This window comes from Parus major, chromosome 6, assembly GCF_001522545.3.
Source record: "Parus major isolate Abel chromosome 6, Parus_major1.1, whole genome shotgun sequence".
NCBI classification, from domain to species: domain Eukaryota; kingdom Metazoa; phylum Chordata; class Aves; order Passeriformes; family Paridae; genus Parus; species Parus major.
The window spans coordinates 30,615,451-30,632,013 of record NC_031775.1 but is presented as its reverse complement, the minus strand read 5'-3'; the positions used below and the strand labels follow the sequence as shown (position 1 = coordinate 30,632,013).

Genomic DNA, 16,563 nt, shown 5'->3' with positions numbered 1-16,563 from the left:
AGATGATGGTGGGGGATGAAGATGATGATGAAGAATGCAGGTGATGGTGGGGATGCAGATGATGATAAGGATGGAGATGATGGTGGGGGATGAAGATGATGATGATGAGGGATGCAGATGATGGTGGGGGATGATGATGAGGGATGCAGGTGATGTTGGGGATGCAGGTGATGATGAGAATGGAGATGATGGGAATGCAGAGGATGATGAGGATGGAGATGATGGCAGGGGATGAAGATGTTGGTGGGGATGCAGATGATGGTGAGGCCCAGGCTCTGGTGGCTCTGGGAGAAGAGCAGACCCGTGGTGTTTGTGCAGGCAGCCCGTACTCACTGCCCAGCAGCTCCAGAGCTGGGGTGCTGCTCCCCAGGGACCTTCCCTGCCAGCAGGACGTGGCTGTGGTGAGAGCAGGGCTGGGAGATGTTTCCCAGCTCCTGTCAGGAAATGCAGCTCTCAGCTCCAGCAGCATCTCCCGACCTCAGGAGTTTACAGATGGCAATTTCATGTGAGATTGAGGCTGGAGTGGCTTCCTCGTGTAAATTAGTGACAAACTCCCTGATTGCCTTCCCTCGGTAACGGGGCTGTAGCTCTTTGCCAGCTTTAGCAGGGGTGACAGGAAAAGTCAGCTCCATCTCCTTTACTGTGTTTATGACAAATTGGTTCCTTTTTGTTTGCAGTTCCTGGCATTCCTGATGGCTCATCTGAGCTGCAGGAGCAAAAGCAGAAGGGACAGGCATCCACTGGTGATGCCAGGCAGTGGGACAGGTTCCTTGGAGCAGCCAGGAGAGCAGGGGCTGGGACAGGTTCTGATCCAACCTGCACAAAGTCTGGGCTATCCCCAGCAGGGAATATTTGAATGACATCTTTCTTTGAGGTGGTTGTTGTCAACTGGTGTCATTATTTCATTGGAATGGACAGAGGTTGAAGGGAAGGACTTCAAGTAGCCAGAACAGCTGAAATTCTAATCAGCAAAGGCAGATGTCCCCAGAATTAAAAACAGATGGGGAAAAAAAGAAAAAGAAAAATAGGAAGAAAATCCCAACTGCCCTGCAGAGGGAGAACTTTTCTTCAGGAACGTAGTTTTTCATCAGATGCCAACAAGTCTGGAAAATGATGCATTTCTTTTGATATTAAACGTTTTTAATGACACTTCAGCCTGGCCCATGCTGTACCTGATACCTGCTGGCTGATTTTTCCCAGGAAGCCTTTCACAGCTCAGTCCCACCATCCCTGGGACAAGCTGATACCCACATTTCCTGCAAGCAGGAGGGAGATGCTGTTGTGTGTCTAATTTAGGTGAACTCATCTGGCCTGGTCCTTCAGCTTTTCCCTTTCTTTTTTTTTTTTTTTTTAAATGAACAGAGAGTTTTCATTTGTTTCACATGGGAATTAAAATCCTGTTCTTGCCATACACTGACATAAATAATGACTGCAGAGGGGCTATTCCTGTGCTTAAGTGCTTTTCTGGATTAAGGCCTAAACTTTCCAAATGAGGTGTTTTTAAGTACCCACGGAAATCTAGGGAAGCTAAAGGATAAATAAAATAACTGCAGTACAAAAAGTTACTGCAATAATAAGTGAGGCCTAAATAGACTGCTGTTTTTATTTCTTAAGCACCTGTGGTTTTTTGAAAGAGGCTGAAAAAGATGTAGGATTTCTGGAATTTTGTTGAGAGATGTGTGCTCTGGAGGCATCAAATCTGTGCTGCAAACATACCTGGGGAAGTGACTTCTCGAGTGATGCAAAATTGTCCTCAGAATCCTGTGGTATTGTTGTGGTTCTGGTCATTCTGAGCCTAATTGTGAATGGAAGTTAAAATATGTTCAGCAAATCTAAGATTTATGTCACGCCTAAGCATTTCCTTTGTCTCTTTAAAACTTGTTTATATTGCAAAAGCCTAATCAAGGTTTCAGGAGCTAATGCTAAAATTGACATTTTCTTTGCCTGTAGGTTTTGGGTTGTTTCACCACATCACCCCCAAAGGAATTTGAATATACATTATCTTTTTAAAGTGATTTTAAGTAATTGTAAATCTCGTGCTAAAAGTGTGCAATGAGGGGATAGTGCTTTGTAACTTAGAGAAATTAAGTTTTAGTTAAGAAACACCTCTTAAAAAGAAAAGAAATAGAAAATCAGCAGGTAGAATGCTGTAAATTGGAAGTTTTTGATGGAAAGTCAACATAAGATTGGAGGTGAAGCTTCCTGTAAAAGGAATGGGAAATCTGGACTCTTTCTTACTCGTGATGGGAGCTTGGTAATAATATAGCAATTACTCTTTCTAACCCACCTAAAGTTAAAGTTTCTAAAAATCAGCTTTAATCTTGAGAGACAAGGACTCTGTCCATGGAATATCAGGTGCAGAGGGACAGCAACATCAGCTGAGACCAGTTCAGTTCACAGAGAACGTGAATTTAAACTCTAAAAATTTGCCTTCACGAGAAAACACTGGCTCACATTTTTTCTAGGGTCAGGCCTGCAGGGATGTGGACCTTGAAAGTGCAGTTCAGATTCCCCTGGAGAGGGTTTTGCTGTGAGCTAAAACTCATTAAAATGAATGGAAAAAGTGTCACTGGGTGACAGGCTGTGGGTGGGACGCTGTTACACACACGTCCCCTTTCCCTGCGCTCCTGTAACTTGGAATTGCCAATTTGTCATGTAAATAAAGGTTCTTCTGCTCCCTCAGCCCCTCATGGCCACGTTTTCCCCTGGCAGGTTGTACTCTGATTATCTGTACTTCGCCAGCGCCAACAAATCCGCGGAGGATTTCCACGAGAAGGTGGCGGAGTCGCTGCAGCTGTTTGAGGGCTGCGTGGTGGATTTCTCCCTGCGAGCCTGTGTCTACAACAACACCCTCAACAACGCCATGCCCGTGAGTATTTCCAGCCTCTGCTGGCTCCTCGCTGCTTCAACCTGGTGGAAAGGTGGTCAAGGCACCAAAATCCTGCAAGGAAGCGTTGAGAGATCCAAAGTTTCCCCCTCTTTTGCGTGCTTTTACGTACTCTGGTTTGCAGTTAATGTGATGGCGCAGGGAAAAGTCGATCTCGCAGATATTACAAATATACAAAGTCCAAATCTGACCATTTGTAAAAGTGGAGGATGTAAATATGTGTATAAACATGTAAAAGATGGTGTGGGGGCCCAGCTGTCTCCTCAGCCTGTTCCCTGGTGAATGCCAACAGGGATAACACAGCCTTCCTATTGTGCAAGTGCACCGAGAGCACATTTAGTGAAGATTACAATTTAATGAGAGAGCTTTTTGCAGATGTCTCCAAAAAAGTAGCTCTGGCAAAGATCCTTGTGGTACCAAATTGCCTCAAAATCAGAATAAATTATGTGTTCTTTTGTAAGAAAAGGCTACAAATAACGAGATACAATCTTTTTTTTTTTTTTTTAATTGTGCATGCCAGAAAATTATACAAGAAAACACAGAAACTGCTGGCAGGGGAATGGATAAGTATTACAGGCTTAAGATTCCAAAATTCACAATTTTAGCATAGAACTGACTTAAGATTTTGCCGAGGGCAGAGAATAATATGGAAGAGATTGACTTGAAGTATCACATCTGGCCAGTTTGCCGTTCAATCCTCTTTTATTTGCTCAGGCTGTGAAGGATTCGGAGGGAATAGTTCCCTCCTTTGCCTCTGGATTGAAGTTATTGCCTCTTCCACTGGATAAAATAACAGAACTAGAGTGTATTCCATGGGCTGGAGCCCCACAGCAGCAGAGCAAACAGGCCACTGCTCTCACTTAGCAGGCAGGCTGGAGCTGCTCATCCCTCGCTGCAGCCCCCAGGACTTCCTCACACACCAGTTGCTGCTGGGCAGCGTCACAGAATTTTCCAGCCATCTGCTTGCACAAATGTATTCCTTCCAGTGTGGCAGAGAAAGGCGGAGAGAGAGCCAGAAGGAAAGATTTTCCTCTTCTGTTCATCCTCAGGGTGCAGAACCCATCTCCATTCGCTGTCTCCAGCAGCCCTCTCGAAGAAGAAGCTTTTGGAAAGGAGCAGAGGAGGCCTCTCTCCTGCCACAGAGCCACAAGCAGGTGTTTTAATAAAACCCACGTGCCAACTGTGCTCCTCAGTGGCCTTTTTTAGCTTCTTCTTCAGCCAAGTTGCTAAATCCGTTGTGTTTGTGGTTTGCTGTGCGTTGGAAAGGTGAGGATTGGTGTCCCCAGTAAGCTCATTAGGTTGCTAATTCTGTGACTATGCCAGGAAAAAAAGGGGTTTGCTGTTTGTTAATGTGTTTCTGGAACCAGAGGGGTGTCCTAGGTGGCTGCTGAAGGATGCTAAGGGGGAAGAAAGGGGTGGTTTGGCACCTGGAATCAATGGAAAGAACATCACCCAGAGAATGGCACAGTGACCAGGGTGATCCCAATTTTGGCCTGCCAGCTCCTGAAGGAGTGTACAAGGAAGATGGAGAAAGTATTTACAAGAGCCTGGAGTAAGAAAAGAAACATTAAACCAAAAATTTGCCCCAGTGCTGAGTGGAGTGAGGCACTGACTGAGGGCTGGGGTGCTGCCCCACCAGAATTATCCCATCTTAGCCCGGTGTCTTAACCAAATAAGATTTCTGGTGTAGCACATCTATAAAGAAATCTGCTAAATATGGAGACTTATGTTATAAGCAGCCAAAGACACACATCAGAATCACACAGGAGGATAATAATTCAGCAATAATTGAAAAAATGGCTTTTTTTAGAGGAATTTAGGCAGCAGTGGAGGTCATGGGGCAGTGTCAGAAGTGAAAGGAGTTGTTGTCTGACTTCATGGACCCTGGTAATGTGAGCTGAAAATGTTATGTCTCTTTCATAAAAAAGATGCTTAAGACTTGGGATTCATGTTCCTCTCCTCTGAGCCTGAAGGAATTTAGAAAAATATTTATAAGCTCAGTTGGAGGCTGGACTTTTTAAGAACACCAAGGCTACTCTTTTTATGTTTCAACTTGTTATGTAAAATTGGGGAGGGAAGAAAAACAGAGATAAGGGCAGGAGAATCTGCCTTTCCCCCTCTCTGGTCTGACACAGTGTGGCTCTGGGTACTCAGACAGGGCACCATCCACACTGCTGCAGCTGAGGTCTCAACCTAATTATTGCAATCAGGGGATGCAGCAAAATGCACCCAAATCTAACACCTGGCAGTGAGGCAGAATATTTTCTTTTTTGTCAGTCCTTAAAAGCACATTTTGGGGATTTTTTTTCCCAGATGACAGGTGAGTGTTGTTTTTTACAGCCAGAAGTGTTGTAGGGTGAACTAATTTGGGGTTTTTTTGTACTTACAGGTGAGGTTACAGGTTGGGCTCTATGTTGTGTATCTCCTGGACTGGCTGACAGTTTTTAACAAAGATCAGATCCTTGTTCTTCGCCTGGAGGACCATGCATCAAACATGAGGTACACCATGCACATGGTGTTCCAGTTCCTGGATCTGGGTAGGTGCTTGCTGGCTGCTTTCAGTGTGCAAAATCATTATTATCCTCCTTCTTTTAGGTTGGGTTTGCTTTTAATAATAAGAGATAAAAAGCAAAGCAGAGGAATCTGGCTTGAAGGATGCATTAATCTCACTGCCTGGAGTCAAGCAAAATTAAATTCTCAAATGCCTGGTGTTAGAAGATCTTAGTGAGTATATAAAGGAAAAAAAACCATCCAGACCATTCAGAATGCAGGGATTTATTTTCCCATACAGAAGCCAGCCCTGCTTCTGCAGGCACTCAGGGCTTGTTTGCCACTGAGGTGCAAAGTTATCCCCCACAGCTGTAACAAACTGAAGTGCTACCAGCCCAGAACCTAAATCTGATGAAAGGTTGTGTTTGTAGCCGAGGAGAAGGGGGAAATTGTGTTTTTGCTGTGTTGATTGAGACATCTGTTGCTAATCCTCGGAGAAACGCCGGCAGACAAAACGTTGCCCAATGTTGATTTGACAGTAGCAAGAGAAAGAAAATGTGGCTGAAAAATTGTCTGTCTGGTCCAAAGATTGGTCTAGATGATGAGAAAGCTTGGATGTAGCAGGCTGAACAGATGAAAAGCTTGGCATCTGCTTCCTGAATATGGTTTGTGCTGGAAAACTCCGTGGGTTTTTATCTTGCCGATGCACATTTATTCCCAAAGTGGGGGCATCACTACACCTGTGTCCACTTTGGTCCCACTGCCAGCCTCCAAAATAAACAAAACTGAGTGCTGGGTGGAGATTGCAGAGTTTCTGTTGGGTAAGAGTCAGCTCACACCATGAAATGAAATTGCAGCATAAAATACCTGCAGCTCCAGAACGGATGGGAAGCTGTCTTCAATTATTGGGTTTTTATCTGAGAACAGGTATTTTCCTCCAAGAGTGATTTATGCTGCTTTTTATAGAGATGATTAATTAATGGGAGAGGAACATGTATTATTTCCATATTTACCACTAGTGATTAATTTTACTGATCTACACCTGTATTCAATATTCTGAAACGTGGTGGCTGCTAACAAAAATTACATTTTTCTCCCCCTGGCAAACCTTCTGATTTAGTCATTAGATTTCTTAGGATGGACATTTTGGGGGGAAATATTTGAAGATAATATTCTCTTTTTTTCCACAGGACCTCTGAGTGAGAAGCAAGAAGCTCTGATTACCAAGAGTCCTGCATCAAACACCCGAAGACCTGAAGACAGAAGCCTGGGCCCGATGCTGCCAACCACCAAGGCAATTTTAAGAGATTTCTACAGGCCTTTTAATACAAAACTGGCACAAGTTCTTTTTGATGATGCTTTTTTATGGAAGAGGACATAATGTGTAAATTTCTTGCCACGACTACAGTGCTTAAAGGAGTTTTTATTTTTTTAAATTCTATTTTTGTGCGTGGATATTTTACATTATTTTCCCATTCCAAAGAGCAGCCGATGGATGAGCTGAGAGTCTCACCTTCAGCCAGCACACGTCTCAACAGCTCTACCACTTTTTCCTTGGGAGAATGGAAAGCATCTTGCTTTAATCAGTTTATTGCAACTTCTTTCACCCCAGAAAAAGAGTGGACAAGCATCAGGACAATGATGTCTTACGCTCTTCCATGGGGGTGTTGAAGTGTAACCTTCTCTGAGATGCTGCAACACAGAGCTAGCATCATTTTCCTACAATTACACTTATAATCTCTCATTTTCAATATATGTTATTCACTTTTTTTTTTTTTTCAAACAATCAATGTCATTTAGTCATTAAAATTTTTAATTGAATTCAACCTAAAATTCTGTTTCTTTTTCTCAGCCTGTTTACAAATGGTCTTCACTAACATGGAGTGTGTTTGCTTCATTCTGAAGGAAAGATAAAGTTCATTCACATAAATTTCCAAGTCTCATTTATATCTTCAAGATGGACTTTTCTAGCCATAGTTCTTAAAATAGAAAATTTTATAATTGGGGCATGAATGGATGGCTGAAACCTAAACAGGCCAATTTGGTGTTTAGCATAACAAATTCATTGCCTCCCATATTTTGTTCATGTAAGTATGAATATGTATAATTTATTCATACCACTCACATGTTTTCCCAGGAAACCACTTTTATCAAAAAATTCTTGGCCATGGAGAGATTTTATGGAGATTTCTGCTAAATTCTGCAGGATTGCTCTTCTCCATTGTGAAGATTTTAAAAGCCATATGAAATTTTGCTATTACAATCACAAATGAGCAGGATTCTCAGTACCTTACAGAAAGGATGTGTTACCTGAGGAATTAGGTTATGTGTTTCCCTCTTCAGGAAAAATGTCTATATTTAGTTAAAGAAGTTGAGATACGCAGACTTGAGGGAAAAAAAAAACAAACCCAACCTTTTGGAAGTTATGGAGAAAGCTGGGACAAACTGAAAGTTTTTATTTGACAAAAAAGATCAGATTTTTCTGTGGATGTGCAGCAATTCAGTCTTTGATTTCAAACACACCTGGTTAGCTCACTGTCAGCTACAATCTGCAGCCTTCTGCAGGTGGAAGTCCCACCTGAGTAGGGGATTTTTTTGAGAGATAAATGTAAATGCTATCATTTCCTCTCCTGGGCTAAATATTTCCTCCCTGAGTGTGTGTTGAGTGGGTCAAAGCTCCTGTCCAGCTGAGCTCTCAAAACCCCAGAGAATCATCTCTGATTGGCTTCCTGCATCCTTTCAACCTTGATGCTGGACCCCACAGTGCATTTTTATTGAGGGATTCACAAGTCCATTTACAAATATTAAATGTAATTTTTCCCTATTCCCCCTCTGTGAGGACATATTATTCACTTCATGTGTTTTTAAATTGAGAATTAATGCTGAAAACTTGATGGATCCTGAACATTTCACACGGGAATAGGATCGGTGACATGTGAGATGTTTTGCAACAGAAAACTGTTCCTCGGTTCTTTGCCAACTGGTAATGTGCTGTTTAAATAAGGACTCAGTCTGGGGTTTGGAAAGCCTAAAATAAGTATTTTAGTGAAGTATTCTAGACAACCAGAACAGATTAGTTCTAGTTCAGAGATGTTCACAGACCAAAAATGGTTGCAGAGCTGAGAATGGACTACTTTAGCAGTACAAATAAAAAGTATCATGGGGCTGTGAAACAGAAAATCAGAATGAATTTGCCACCATTTGCAGATGTAAAAAATTCAGTCAACAATTTATTTACACCAAAGAGGTCACCCAGCTGTGCTTTGATTTGGAATCAACACCGTGTGGTCAGGATGACTCTATACAGATGTTTCCTAACCTGGTCTGCCACGGTCAAATATTTCCATTTAATTGTCAAGCCATGATCTAATGATATTGTTTTACCAGCCTTAAAAGCTATAATACATCTGTCCTTATCATTAACTTGAGCACCAAACAGCTCCCACACTCTGGTTTGTGCCTGTGGTCCCTCTGAAAGTGGAGTTTTCATGGAGGTTGCTTTTATGTCTCCATCACCTTCATGAGCTCCAAAACAGAATCTCCTGATTTTAACACATTGCAGCCTTATGCTGTTGGGTTGTGGCATGACCAAGAATCAAACAGCAGCAAATATTGGTCAAGAAGTCATTCTGGAGGTAAGGATATCACTATCTAGCTCAGGCTGTAAAAATGAAATTGATCTGGTGAGTCAGAATGAAATAAAACAGCATTTCCTTCAAGTGATGTGGCAGTGCTGGGTGTCAGAGCCTCTCTTCCTCAGCCACAGCCAGTCAGTGGCTTCACAGCAAATCCCTACACAGGACAAGGCTCACCCAAGTTCTCCCAGCTCCCTTTCCCTTTCTGCTGACAATCCAAGCTGTGAAAAAATTCAGTTTCATTGTTATTAGTCACTGTAGCGCTGAGGTGAGCCACATCCCCCAAAGAGCAATTTGCCAAGAAGTTGGAATTAATATCAAGACAATATGTTTTCATTTTTGATGTTTTGTGCCAAAATCTAGCAGTGGCTCCTTGCAAAGACCTCAGAAAATCTGTGTCTCGTGCTTTTGCTCTTATCTCTGCTGAACAAAACTGATCAGACAAAGGTGCAGCTTTGCCGAGTGCAAAGGCACTGAGGAAAGGCTCATTTCCAAATATTCTCACTGCTACTGCAGAGGAATGTGAAATGTGTTTTCTGTAAGACCTTGAGTGTTTGGGCCAAGCATCGTGGCTGTCTGGAAGAAGTACAATAAAAACAAAGGATCTCCTGGAAGGGAAAACAGGCACTGCTTGGTGTGGAGAAGGGTGTGGTGTTATCTGTGTGTGCTATCTTCAGCCTGGCAAACAGGATAAATGGTGAAGCTGGTGCAGTTCTGAATGTATCTTTCTGCCAAGGAATTAATCCATTTTCCAACTAAGCCAAATGTTCTTTTGTTAAAGACCAGGCACAGCAGTGTTGTGAGAAGTCATTCGTGCTTGGTGCCCCTCACACAGGTGAGGGGATGTTTGATAAGACACAGCCTCCATTCGCATCAGGGGAGCTTTAGGTTGGATTTTAGGAAAAATTTCATCATTGGAAGGGTTGTCAAGCATGCAACAGGCTGTGCAGGGCAGTGAAATCACCTCCAGAGGGATTTAAAGGACCTGTGGATGTGGGGCTTGGGGACATGGGTTAGTGTGGCCTTGGCAGTGCTGGTGGATGCTTTGGGATCTCAGAGGTCTTTTCCAACCTTAATTCCAGGAGCAGTGTGTTTCCAAAGGGAATCCTTGTCTTGCAGTACCATCTTGTGGCCAACCCCAGCACAGCTTTGTGCCATGAACGTGGCTTTTTCCTACTCTGGAAAAGTAAGAGGAAGGTGCAAAAGGAAAAAGATAATTTCTACTTCTTTTCAGATGCTCGCAGGAATAAAATTTCCAGTGCAGCTCAGGAGAGTGTGGAGATGTGCTGGCTTGGCACAGCCTCAGCCTCGTGGAATCACAGAATCATTTAGGTTGGGAAAAACCTCTGAGATCACAAAGTCAGAAACCCCAGCACTGCCAAAGCCACCACTGCCCCACGTCCCCAAATGCCACATCCACATGGCTTTTAAACCCCTCCAGGGATGGGAACTCCACCACTGCCCTGGACAGCTGTGCCAGGGCTGGACAAACCTTTCCACGAAGAAATTTCCCCTAAAATCCAATCTAAACCTCCCCTGTTGCAAATTCCCTCTTGTCCTGTCCCTTGTTACTTGGGAGAAGAGACCAACCCCTCCTCATCCAGGGATGGATGTCACCAGCAGCTGAGGCCAGGAGCTGCTCACCTCTGCTCAATTCATCCGTGTCCTGCTGGGGACAGATGCTTTTAAATCACAGCTCCTGTGAAAACTCTGCACTGCCTCAATCAATAGAAAAACCCTCAAAATGATTGCCAGCATGGCAGGGGCTTAATGGGCTGCCAGGCTGGAAGCTGCCATTAAAATTAGAGGCCTGCTGTGTATATATTAAAGCACAATTAGCAGAAAATAAGGTCTGAAAGAGGCACAAATAGTAATCATTGCATGGCAGCTCAGAGGAAAGACTTTTACCCTCACTCTCATCATTTCAGAGCTTCCCTTTGCTGGGTGAAAATCTTCCAGCAGGTGTTGGTGTGATGGTGCCTCAGGTGCACTGGCACAGGTGTGGAAGATTTACTGAAAAAAATGCTAAAAATACAACTTGGGAGGTTTAAAATTCCAGTTTGGTCACTGAAGGGGCAGCTGCTGTGTGACACTGAACAGCAGGGCAGCGGCACAGGACACTTTCCTTGAGGAAAACAGGGCAGATTTCCAGTTCTTTACTCAGTCTGGGAACGTCTGACACACTTAGAAAATTATTTCTTCCTCTATTAATGAATGGCAATGAGGAAAGGGAAAGGTTCTGCTGCTACTCAGAATATTGCAGTAGATGAACAGCCTCAGAGCAGCTCCCAAAACTTCATTTAATTCAGGCTACAGAGGTCTAAGCCATAGATGACTTGCAAATAACTTGGAGTTTAGCTTTTAAATAAGCTAAAGCCAGCACATCCTGATTATTGAACACACTGGGTGACTCAGAGACCAAAGATTTGAGGCTGGTGCTGCACTGTCTGGGTGTTTAATTGGGTCGACACACATTATTTCCTCCTCTAGACTGTTGGAATCAGAGATAGAAAGCAATGAAAACTTCTGGCCATCAATACAAGCTGGGCACTCCCACAGGGCAAGGAGGCAAAGGCTGTGGTAAAACAGCTACAGAAAGGAATGGAGAAAGGGGAGAAGTAAGAAAGAAATCCTGCAGCTGTGTCTAGTGAAATTCTGAAATGCTGAGAACAAACTGATGACACAAAATTGCATGGAAGAAAGTAAAGCCAAGCAAGGGGGACAAAAAGCCCAGAAGAAATAAGACAGAAATAAGCAGATAGGGATGTGTGGCTGCAAGATGGAAAGATTTTTTTCTGCCATCTGAAAAGGCTTAGGAAAAGAAAATAATCACATAACCTGGGAAAGTATGTTGGCTTGATGGGAAAGGCATCAGCTGAGCCCACTGCAGGCTTTGTTTTTGCTGTTTGATGCACTGAGAGGTTTAAATTCAGCATCAGGGATGGGATCCATAGAAATGTGGGTTCCTCACTTCCTCTGCCTGGCTTGGACAAGACTCAAATGCTTCATTTAAGCTTTGGAAGGAACAAACACTGTGAAAGGGAATGGAACAATTATCCAGGGGAAGGTCTGAAGAAGAGGTGCTTGACTGGATTAAGAGTCTGAAAGAGAGGCTAAAAGCTGCATTTCTGGCTAAAAAGAGGAAAGGATTGGCATTAGAGATTTCTCAGGTATCATCTGGCCCTGAGTGCAGGCTTTATGTGAGAGGACCCATAAAAGAGCAGGATGTATATAACAGGTGGCAAAAATATAACATGCCTTTTATTTTGGGCTCTATCTGGGGGAAAACCCATTGATTTTAGGTGCTGGGACGTGCTGCTGCTGCCAGAGGCAGGCTGGGCTGCAGCACTTGGCCACCCCAGCCCTCCAGCTGCAGCTCTGAGGGGTCACCAGGCAATTTTTTGTTTTCCAGTGGTGTAAGAGCAGCAAGAAATAAGCATGGCTGGGCCAGCAGCACTCCACGAGAGGGCAGAGCATAGCTGGAAATTCAGCTGCAGCTGGAAATCCACTGCCACAGCCAGAGCTAGCTCCTTGTCCTGCATCACAGCTACAGAAAATGACACCTGGAAGGTGGGAAAAGGGGGAAAAGGAGGGACATGTCTGCTAGTGTGGGTCTGGTGGGAAAAAACCTCAGAGATTTCACCAGGATTTCAGCAAGTGGGGGAGAGAAATTGGTTCCCATGCTATGGAACATAAACACACACATAACACAACATACCTCATATGTAACTCAACATTACTCATGCAAATCATAACTGGGAGAGTTGGACAGAAGGGCTGAAACACTCAGCAGTGTAATTTACACACACTATAGGATCATGGAATTGTTCAGGTTGGGAAAAAAAACCTTTAAGGTCATGCAATCCACCCTCACTGCATTGATGCTCCTCACACAGAGCCATTGGCATCATAATCCCTCTCCTTTCTCCTGCATGATCCAACCAGAGGAACTTAAACTCACTCTGATCCTCCCAGCTGAATTCAAATCCCTTCTCAAACCTCAATGCAGTTTTGAAGGTGCCAAGTAAAAATCCCACTCCCTTGCTGTGAGTGGCAAATGTAAACCCAGCTCCTCTTAGTTTATAATTTCAGTGCAATATTCAGTTATCCTGTGTCAGGATAACCATAAAATCAAATAATCAGATTAATGAGATAATCAAATTAATGAGATAATCAGGTAATATCAGGAAAAGGACACATGAACAATTCATCCCCACTGAAAATTCCTCCTGTGACAGTGGCAGTGACCTCTCAGCAGCCAGCTCAGTATTCACTGAATTATTAACAGCATTTCCTAAGTGCTCTGTGCCTCACAGTGATATTGTCACTGCATTTTTTGCTTCAGTAGTACTATTAATCCATGAAAAAAGTTTCTTGGACCGAAAAAAATTGAAACAACACCTACTAAAGTGGCAAATAGGAGTCAGTCCTTGACGGTGCTGTGTCATACAGGGTGAATCCTGGAATGCTTGTTCCCAGTCCAAAGCCAAATGAGCAGGAAGCCTGGCCTGTTCCAATGTTAATGTGCCTTCCCAAAAGTGGATTAAAAACTCTTTCACTTCGGCAGGTGGTGCTGCAGAGCAGTCCTGTCATTGTAACCATGCCTGAGCTTTTGTCCTGCTGCGTTGGAGAACCGAATTTATACATTTACATTGGGCTGCTCTCAACAGTTCCCCTTTCTTCTGTAGGTGCTAGAGAAGTGAATATTACCTAATGAATGCCCCAGGAGGTACCTCTTGCTCTGGAATTACAGGCTGGGGGGTGAAGGCAGCACAGCAGGAGCTAAGGCAGGTGTTTGAAACAGAACAATTCAGCAAGAAATCAGTCCTGAGCTTCTGAAGCCAGGAGGCTCAAAGCACTTGGACTAGCAGCAGTGAATGGTTGTGAGGATGATAAAACCTCAGGAGGCAGGAGCTGTAGGTGTTCAGCACTGCAGGAGGCAGGGTTTGCTGAACTTAACTGCTGCCAGAGCCACGAAATTGGGAATTTTAACACTTAAGCTGAGGAGCTGCTGTGCTGGAGAACTGAAGAACTCAGGGCAGAGAGGGATGAAAGGCTCCAAGAGCAGCCCTGGTGAGGATGAGATGATTCATTTTAGAGAAACTGAGGCTCGTGCCAGAGTGATTTTTTTCAGCTGCAAAGAGAACCAGCTAACAAGAGATGTTTTCTCACTGGTCACTGCTGTCTTGGCAGGTATCTCAGACATTTTAGACTGTCAGCCTTTAAAATCCAAAGAGCCTTCACCTGTGGGTGTTCAAAAATCTGTTATTGATCCAAGGATGACTTTTTTTTTAAGATTCACATATTCTTCATTTTTCATGTCTTCAGTATTTTCTTTACTTCCAGGAGTGCTGCATCAAGGATTTTCCCACAGACAAAAATACACCCAGCTCATGGCTGTAGTCACCAAACCTGAGGGACAGGAAGATGGTCTTGCAGATATCCCCGGATTCCTTGGGATTCAGAAGGCTTTAAGGACCTCCTCATCCCCATATCCTCCTCCAACCTCAAGGGAGCCTCTGACAGCAGCCCTGGGCTCACCTGGCCTTCCCTTTGAGGCTGGCAAACCTCAGGATGCAAACCAGCTGTGCTGGCCTGGCTTTACACCTAAACTGACATTATTCTATTGTTATTCTGAGAGTAAAATAGCACCAAAAGTTCCTTGTCTCATGAGATAACCTGGAAAAAAAAATAAAAATAAAAAGGTAACTTAGGCAGCCCAACTTACCCACACATGGCTCCAGGTGAGAGGGCTGAAGGAGAGAATTTTGTCAGGTTTGTATCCAGTTGCGGGGAGAAATTCCTCTGCTGCAAGGAACCAGCCCAGTGTTTGCTTTCTGCTTGCTTGAAAAAGGACGAGGCAAAAGAGGATATGTGGAATGTAACTGATTAGAAAAAGGAGCTTGAACAATATCCTGAGATTGTTTTGATGCATGGAGCTGTTTACAAAGCTTTGTCAAGGCAGCCAAAAACTGGTTCTCATGAAGGTGAAGAACTAAGAAAATATTGAATTTTTATTTTTTTTTAAATAAAACTGTTTTATATAGTTTGAAACATGCACATTATTATTTAGCCCCATCCAGGCCTGGGTCTCCTAACATATTTATCCTGCTTTTCCCCAGCAATTTCCACACACATGCTGCAGATTTTCTGCTTTGCCATTGAAACCATTTCCCAGAATAAGCTGGGCTGGTTCCTGGTTGTCCTTGAAGCATTTCCACCCCAGCCCAGTTTTAATGAACAGATGCAACACAAAAGGCTCAGGTTTGCAGGTCAGGTAGATGTTGATAATAATATAATTCACATAATGCCAAAGTTTTTCATGGAATCACAGAATCACAAAGTGGAAGGGACCTCAAAACCCATCAAATTCCAAACCCCACCATGATCACTGCCATGAACACATGCATTTTAAAACCCATCAGGAAAAATATTGAACTATAATTTTTTTTTTCCCCTGAACTGCAATCTCTCAGAGTTACTCCATGTTAAGGAAAATGCACACATTGAGATGCAAAGCCCTGAGGATATTATTCCAGAAAAGCATCTCTAGGTGAGTCACAACAGGAGATGCAGATGCCCAAAATGTACATGCAGTGCTGTTCATTGCAGTTTAGAAATCATTTTGCATGTTTAAAGTCAATTTGAATATGACTGTAAGGGGAAGCAGCACCAATTCCCAGCATCTACAACTTTGTTTTTGTATTTTGTTTATTTATTTATTTGTTTATTTATTTTCAGACAAACCCAGGTGTGCACTGCAGGGAACGTGGGATGGTTGGAGAGGGTGGGACAATGCCAAAGTCACCCATGGAGAGAACAACAACATCACTGGGTCTCCTCTGGGTGCTTCTTTTTGTAGGAATCCAGAAATGGAGAAACATTTCTCTGTTTGTCCTGTTCTCCAAAAAGGTATTAATCTTATTTGTCACTGACAGAAAGGCTTCCAAATATCCCTGGGTAAACCAGGATTTATAAAAAAATTAAGTAGAAAGTAGTAGAATATTTGGAACGTGACTGAAGTAAAAAATGCAGATTTTAGAGTGTTTAATACATGGAGTAAAGATAGAGGAAAAAAAAGTGTGAGTTTTTAGCTCTCCTTCTTCTCCATGATTCTACAGTTTTTAAGAACACAAAGAGTGATTGGTTGAAAGTTAGTCACAGTTTTAGTTACATATGTAGATATAGAAAACTTAATTTATAAAAACAATACCCGTGTCTAGTGTTAATTGGGTAAAAATGGATATAAAAATGAAACAATGGCGTGATTCAAGGCCCTTTTGTGCCATCAGAACCAAAGTGTGCCAGGTTATAATGATTTGAACTTCCAGGAAGTCTGGAAAGGCCTGCCCAGTCTTTAATAACATCTTAATAAACACAAGAAACAAGATCCTAACAAGCTTTGGAGTTTTCTTCCTGACCCAGAGGACTGAGATAAGGGGGGCTCACCGTGAGGAGTATCCCCAAGGAACTCAGCTCAGAAGAGACCAAGGAACCCAGTTTGAGAAGTGGACAATCAGAACAGAAAGAAAAAGTTTCACTTTTGGTGAG

At 43.1% G+C, this 16,563-nt stretch overlaps 1 protein-coding gene across 4 annotated transcripts in view; it reads left to right on the top strand.

The window, feature by feature from the left end:
- CHST15 (carbohydrate sulfotransferase 15) overlaps nucleotides 1-7,203 on the top strand; it is a 44,085-nt gene extending 36,882 nt beyond the window's left edge. For all 4 annotated transcript variants that reach the window (XM_015633808.2, XM_015633806.2, XM_015633807.3 and 1 more), the window contains 3 exons: nucleotides 2,713-2,869; nucleotides 5,277-5,424; nucleotides 6,568-7,203. In XM_015633808.2, the coding sequence (XP_015489294.1) occupies nucleotides 2,713-2,869; nucleotides 5,277-5,424; nucleotides 6,568-6,758 (496 nt within the window). In that variant the 3' untranslated portion in view covers nucleotides 6,759-7,203. The remainder of the gene's footprint in view (nucleotides 1-2,712; nucleotides 2,870-5,276; nucleotides 5,425-6,567) is intronic.
- Nucleotides 7,204-16,563: the final 9,360 nt, after the last annotated feature.